The following is a 7,507-nucleotide window of genomic DNA, read 5'->3' as shown; positions in this document are numbered from 1 at the left end:
AGGGAAGTAGAGTTGGACGTATGTTTACTTTGGATGCTAGAATTCCTACTATGAATGCTGCTATGTATGCTAAAGGAAAAGGTGTTGTTGCAGATATTGAAATTTGGCACAAACGCATTGGACATGCAAATGTACAAAGGTTGAAATTAATGCAGTCCAAAGGGTTGGTTACAGGTTTGCCTACATTTAGAGTTGCAGAATTTCATAAGGTATGCGAAGCATATCACTTTGGTAAGCAGGCAAGACAGCCCTTTTCACATGATAGAGATGTAAGTAGAAATATACTTGATGCTGTGCATACAGACATTTGGGGGCCTACACAAAATGTATCTCTTGGAGGCAGTTTATACTTTGTCACATTCATTGATGATTGTTCTAGAAAGCTGTGGGTATATTTTATGAAGGAAAAGAGTGAAGCGTTTGAGCACTTTAGAACTTTCAAGGCTGTATTTGAAATAGAAACAGGCTTGAAAGTAAAGTGCTTGAGGTCAGATGGAGGGGGAGAGTACCTCTCGAATGAGTTCAATGATATTCTGAAGTCTCATGGGATAAAGAGACAATTCACATGCATGTATACCCCACAGCAAAATGGAGTTGCAGAAAGGAAAAACAAGCATATTGCAGAAGTTACACACACCTTGATGGCTGAAAGAAGAATATCCTAAGCATTTTTGGTTTGAGACTGTTCACACTGCTGTTTATATTATGAACAGAACTCCCACAGCTGTAGTTCATGGTATGACTCCTGAAGAATGATTTACTGGCAAGAAGCCTGATGTATGGCACTTGAAGGTATTTGGCTGTGTTGCATACGTTCATGTGCCAGATGAGCTATGGAAGAATCTTGATCTAAAGGCAGAAAAATGTGTTTTTATTGGATACTCTTTAGAGCGGAAAGGGTATCGCTGTTATAACCTTGTCACATGTAAGTTCAAAGTGAGCAAGGATGTCATGTTTGATGAAATGAGCAGTTGGTATACATTTAGTGGTGATGCATTGGATGATGATGATGATCATGACACTCATATACACGATGAAAAGCAAGAATCATGGACTCTTAGTGGACCAGAGACATCATTTGGTAGTCCTTGGTCTGGGAGACTAAGGAGTACCTCTATATCTTCAAGTGCATCTAGCAGCACTACAGGTAAAGACAAAGGAAAGAATAAAGTGTCAGATGGCATTGATGTAGTTCTTGATGGAGACTCCAGTGGCTCAGAGAGCTTGGCATTCCTTCAGTGAGGACTCCAGGTGTGCAGAGAGCGCGCGTCAATGCAAAGACTCCATTGAGTGATCCAATGATAGGCAAGTCTAGCAAGGTGAGATACCATGTTAAAAGATTTGGTTTTGAAGGTTATGCAGCTCACCATTATGCTTATATGGTGAAACTAGTTGAGGATGTTGAGCCCACATGTTTTGAGGAGGTTGTTGGCCATGCTCAATTGGATGCAGCAATGGATGAGGAGATGGCTACATTAGAGGCCAATAAGACTTGGGATCTAGTATCATTGCCGAAGGGCAAGAAAGCTATTGGATGTAAGTGGGTTTATAAGATTAAGCACAGTGTAGATGGTTCTATTAGTAGGTACAAAGCTAGGATGGTTGCAAAAGGCTATGCCTAGACGTATGGCATAGATTATGATGAAACCTTCAGTCAAGTTGCTAGGATGGCAACTGTCAGATGTGTGATTGCTTTGGCAGCAGCCAAAGGTTGGAGGTTGCAGCAAATGGATGTGAAGAATGACTTCTTGCATGGTGATTTGCAGGAAGAAGTGTATATGGATCAGCCAGCAGGTTTTGAAGATTTAGAGCATCCCACATATGTGTGCAGGTTGAAGAAGGCTCTCTATGGGCTCAAGCAAGCACCTAGAACATGGTCTGACAAGATCAGAGAGTATCTTGTCAATATTGGCTTTTATGTTTCTGATGCTGATTAGTCACTTTATGTGAGAAAGGGAGATGCAGGTTTGGTCATCATAGTCATCTATGTGGATGATTTGATTATTATAGGTGATAGTGATAATGGGATTGCTGAAGTCAAGGACTTTTTGAAGAAGAAGTTTGAGATGAAAGATTTAGGTGAGCTAAGGTACTTCCTTAGCATTGAGGTGATTAGACGTGATGATGGTATATGGATGTCCCAAAGACAGTATGGCTTGGATATGTTGTCCAAGTATGGTATGATAGCATGCAAACCACTTTCAGTTCCGTTGGAGCAGAATGTAAAGTTGAGTGCTGATGTTGGGGATGAAATAGAAGACCCTACTATGTTTAGGAGGATAGTGGGGAGTTTGATCTACATGACCATTACAAGGCCAGATTTAAGCTACGTTGTTGGTCTTGTGAGTCACTTTATGCAAGTACCTAGAAAGCCACATTTGGATGCAGTCAGACACATATTGAGATATGTGAAGTCCACATTACATTATGGACTTTTCTATGAGGCAGGTACAGATGTACAAGTGTTTGGATACACAGATGCAGATTGGGCTGGTAGTATGTCTGATAGAAGATCTACCAGCGGAATACATGTTCTCTCTTGGTAGTGCAGCAGTTACTTGGAGCAACAAAAAGCAATCTACAGTTGCTTTGTCAAGTACAGAGGCTGAGTATAGAGGTGCTGCTGTTGCAGCATGTGAGGTAGTATGGCTACAAAAGTTAATGGCCGATTTGGATGTGCAGGTGGAAGGTCTAGTTGTCATTTATTGTGACAACATGAGCAGTTTACAGTTGGCTAGGAACCCTATGTTCCATGCGAGGACAAAACATATTGAGGTACACTACCACTTTGTGAGAGAGAAGGTACTAGCAGGTGAGATTGACTTGGTGTATGTCAGCACACAGGATGAGATAGCTGACATCTTCATGAAGGCATTGGGTATAGAGAAGCTTCAACAGTTTCGAAGCTTACTTGGAGTTGCAGAGATGCAGTTGAGTTTGAGGGGGAGTGTTGAGATGACAAGCTCAACACATGCAGACATTGATGATGGACCGCCTAATTAGATGGGTCCACACGTCTACACTTAGCACGTAGGTGGTCATTATGACTCTCACATGGCCACTGACTCATTACTTATTATATTCATGTTGTTACACCTATTTACAACTGGGATAGTTATAGCGCCAGTCGACTAGTGTAGTCGGTTATGCATTGTTTGACTTAGTAGGCCACTTTCCTTTATGTTGTATCTTATCTATACTTTGTGTACATTGTAAAGTGTGTGGAAGAAGAAGAAGAAACCAGCAAGAAAACGTTTTGGCCTCCATCTCTCTTCTTGTCTCTTGAGTGAGCTTCTTCTTGTGCATTCTATGTGTTCGGCGCAGCATCTTGAGCAAGTCCCTCCACCACGCGATTCTTGACACAACTGATGCACATGGATCAGCTGAAGTACATGGATCGTCTGAAGCACGTGCATCTGTAGAAGCACGTGCATCGAGTGAGGTAGAGGATAGTGCCCGTCGAGGGAGGAGGGAGAGTCGTGCGGGAGGACGAGGAGGTCGAGGGCTTTGTGGGGGTTTCCTAGGAGGTGGCTCTCGATCACCCTCACCGGGAAATGAGAGAGGTGAGCCTCCACAAATGTACTACTCTATCACTGATGTTGGTGGTATCTTGCATAACTTTGAGGGGAGGGAAGTGATAGCCTACTTGAGGAGTGTCGTGCATGCCACATACAAAGATTGCATGATTCCCTTAAAGCACCAAAAAAATGGTTTGTGGTAAGAGGTACTACGGGTAGTACATAGAAGGTACCCTAATCCTGAGAATTCATGATTCTCAGATGATTGGGGATGGTCAAAGGTGAGAGACGTGCTTCATAACAAGAGGTCTCACCTTATGACGCGCGCCAAGAAGTCACTGCGGAGATAAGAGCAGGGGCGCCCTCGATATGGCCAACCACCCAATTGCCACGACAGGGAGTGGAAAGAGGCCAAGAAGAGAGCAGCAAAGAAAAGGACAAGTCGCCAGCATGCAGAGGCGCGACGTATCCAGATGGCAATCATGGGATCGTCACATTATGGATCGGGTGGCAGGGAGTCATGGGAGGTTGAGTTTGTAAGTATTATTTGATTTCTTTTTTTTAGTTAAATTTTGTAATTTGTTTCAATTCATTATGTAGTGTGTTCTAATACGTTGTATGTTCAAATTGTTTTGTAGTATCATATCGTTGGTAAGATGCCTACTCTTAGAGAGGTAGGCTACCATCGAGGTCATAACCGGACGTCCACTTGGCAACATTTCTACGAGGAGGGACTCATCACAGAGGAGCAATATAATCGTGCCGTGAGGAGCATGCAACCACGACCTCGCAAGCCTAGGAACTCATACTCGAAACATAGAAGGCAATGGAGAAACTATAGACACCAACGAACAAGCCGAGATGGATCCCCAAAACCTTATTGCAAGTGCAGGGCTATTACGAGGGCAATGCTGAGATATGGGTGCCTAAAACCAAGAGGGCCAACAGCACTATTCAAACGCCACTCTCAAACTCGACCACACAAAGCTGCACAACAAATCAGGCACTAAAACCACAAAAAGCTCCAAAGCCCATAGAGCCCAACACCGTTAAGCCTGCAGAGCCTCAACGAGTCTATCGACCGAAACTGCAGCTAACCCTAAACCAACCCAACCCAACAGGGCTAGTGCTACTCAAGCCTCACAAAAATCTGGCAGCACAAAGTCAGAATCTCAAACCACGCTTAGCGTATGAGAGGCCAAACTGCACACTCAAAAGCAGCCGCAACCACACTTGAGTTATAGTTACAACCATGTTGCACAACATAGTTGTGGGGGTAACTTTGCCATGTTGTCGCCTTATTGTACTTAGGATCAGGTGAGTTGGGTTATCTTCATCTTGTGCTTGTTCGCTAATCCCTTTGAAAAAAAAAATTATGGCAATAGTAGGAGGTGTAACTTAGAGTTGGGTCACACCAGGTGATCACATTGTTGTGTGGAGTGCCAAAGGTGTTTCACAAAGACTTTGAAGCCCTTGCAAGAGCTTTGAAAAATGCCAACTTGACCACCACTACAGGGCATCCAATTGGTTGATTGTAACTTATTTGCTTGAATCAACAAATGGAGAGAAGCTTCTAACAACCTTTTCAGCATGGCATTGTGGCACAACCACTCAAATATATGAATTTTGGGGAAAATAACATAATTTACCCCTCCTAAATCGGGCATGTGATGATGCATTTCCTGTTTTGTTCGACCGAATGGTTCACTAACCAATCGCAAATGCTCTCTCGTTTGCTCTCTGAATAATCATGAAGTTCTTTCTAAGCATATGGCAGCTTAATAGTGCACACGCACACACGCGCGCACACACACACACACACACACACTCTCTCTCTCTCTCTCACCCCACCTGCCTTGCAACCAAACAAAGAAGATGGCCAACGTTTTTGGTAAGCTCATAATTGTAGGATTGTGGGTTCATGCCTCATTGGGTGCATCACTTGGTTGGACACCTAAGTTCACATGGTGTGTTCATGTAAGTCAAGGCTCTTGCCAACTTGAACACTTGGTTGGTCCTCCTCCTGAGTAGGGTAACTGAGGAGGAGAGTCCCAATGGGATCGAGTTCCATTGTTCATTCGGCTTGTTGGTCCTCCTCCTATTTGCAGCCTTGTGGGTGCTTGAGTGTATGTGTCTTATCTCAAGAACTGAAGAAACGTTGGTTCCGCACCGGGGTCCGGTTCGTGCGAGCAGGCAGAACTATCTAGTTACTGAGGTATTCTGTCTAAGAGTTGAAGGTAAAATCCAATCCAACGTGGGGCGGGGGGGGAGATAGGTGGACAGGTGTCGAGATGTGACGGAGGGGTGCCGCGCGGCAGGTTCATGGAAGGGCAGGTATGATGCTTATGTTTAGTTCAATGCGCCAGATTTTGCTGTATTGTATAAAGCCGCCACTTCGCACGTCCTTCTCTCATTTCTTTCCTTTCCTGGGGCTACATATCGTCTGTTATTCGTTCATTAGAGACGCAGGGACAGAATGGGTTCTGCCACATTCATCGACGTGCTGCTCGCCATCGTCCTCCCTCCTCTGGGGGTCTTCTTAAGGTTCGGTTGTGGGGTAAATCTCTCTCTCTCTCTCTCTCTCTCTCTCTCTCTCTCTCTCTCTCTGCATGTTCTGATGCACATATTCGCTGGTATCAATGTATCTGTGATTGATATCTGAAATCATTAGACAAATTACCTGCTTAATTCGTAAAATCCAGATATACACGCATGCACGATCTTTGTGTGGGCGGCGTGTTGCGTGCGTGTATGCCCATGTTTTGCATGTAATTCCTTGTTCTTACACCGCTCCTTTTGCAGTGCGAATTCTGGATATGCCTGCTGCTGACAATCTTGGGTTACATTCCTGGGATCATCTATGCCATTTACGTCCTTGTGGATTAGCCGAGAACGGATGTTTCTCGGGTGAATGGAATGCGTCCCTTGACGGCGCAGGATGGATGCATCGAGAGACGTATCCTGATCATGCACAGTGCTAGCGTGCAGAAGGGGAATGGCATCCCTAGTGTGGACTCGCCGCACCATTGCAATGATAGTGTGGTAGCGGGAATGAGATTGAATTCTGTCCGTGTGGCATGCATGGCTGCAAATATTTGCAGTGTCGGAGCAGTTCAATAACGATTTGCTCATGGGGAATAATATTTCTAGTGGATGCCAAGATTAGGTTTTTGAACGTTGAAAATGTTGTAACATTTCATGTTAACATGTCGTGGATGAGCAGAATTTTGAGACTATGCAACTAAAAAAAAGTATTAAACCTTCGCAGAAGTCCTTGGAACAAGGCAACTTAATCTTGTGGTGATTTGCAGGAGGATGGGTAATCGAGTACATTATGAGTCGAGATTGAGTATTAGAGTACTTTCTTGTAAACGCATGATTTGGTAATCAAAGTTATGCTCCCAAGATTTAATTGATAAAGTGGAGCATGAAAGGTAAAGTGACGTGGCAATCAAAGCTATGCTTCAAAGATTTAATATAATTTATATTTATGATTGAGTTAATTAATTGAGGTAATTAGTAGTTTTAATTGATTAGTTGAAGCTAATTCTTGAATATTAAGAGTTATGCTCCAAGCATTTATTTAAGACATTTATGACAATAGATATGATTAGTTGCTCTTTTTGGGCGAGTTATCTTTGGCTATTTTTTGGTGAATTCGAAGGATAAAACCATGGTTGAATCTGGATGGTGCAATGTTTTAAGCCATGCTAATTATTTTTAGCTTTGTTATTTTCTTAATTATTTTTTTGGTGGATGTTAACTAGCGTAAGAATAATGGTGGGGTGATATGTAAAGCTATCTTAATTATTTTAAGCGAAGCTATGCTCCTGACTAAAAGCTATCTTAATTATTGACTATTTTTTTGTGAAAGATTGAAGGTGGAATAATGGTGGGGTGAAAGCTATATGTAAAGCTATCTTAATTATTTTAAGCGAAGCTATGCTCCTGACTAAAAGCTATCTTAATTATTGACTATTTTTTTGTGA

The 7,507-nt window shown here is 42.9% G+C and overlaps 1 protein-coding gene across 1 annotated transcript; it reads left to right on the top strand.

The window, feature by feature from the left end:
- The first annotated feature begins 5,766 nt into the window (after window positions 1–5,766).
- On the top strand, window positions 5,767–6,911 carry LOC148040223 (hydrophobic protein RCI2A). The gene is made up of 3 exons (XM_087666272.1): window positions 5,767–5,852; window positions 5,980–6,075; window positions 6,321–6,911. The coding sequence occupies exons 1-3, from the start codon at window positions 5,841–5,843 to the stop codon at window positions 6,402–6,404; spliced, it is 192 nt and encodes a 63-aa protein (XP_087522398.1). The 5' UTR covers window positions 5,767–5,840; the 3' UTR covers window positions 6,405–6,911.
- Window positions 6,912–7,507: the final 596 nt, after the last annotated feature.

The sequence above is a fragment of the Lygodium microphyllum genome, chromosome 2, assembly GCF_053477565.2.
Source record: "Lygodium microphyllum isolate KBCC chromosome 2, Lygodium_microphyllum_v1.1.10, whole genome shotgun sequence".
Taxonomy (NCBI): Eukaryota; Viridiplantae; Streptophyta; class Polypodiopsida; order Schizaeales; family Lygodiaceae; genus Lygodium; species Lygodium microphyllum.
The sequence above is the reverse complement of the archived record's forward strand: the minus strand, read 5'-3'. Positions and strand labels throughout refer to the sequence as shown.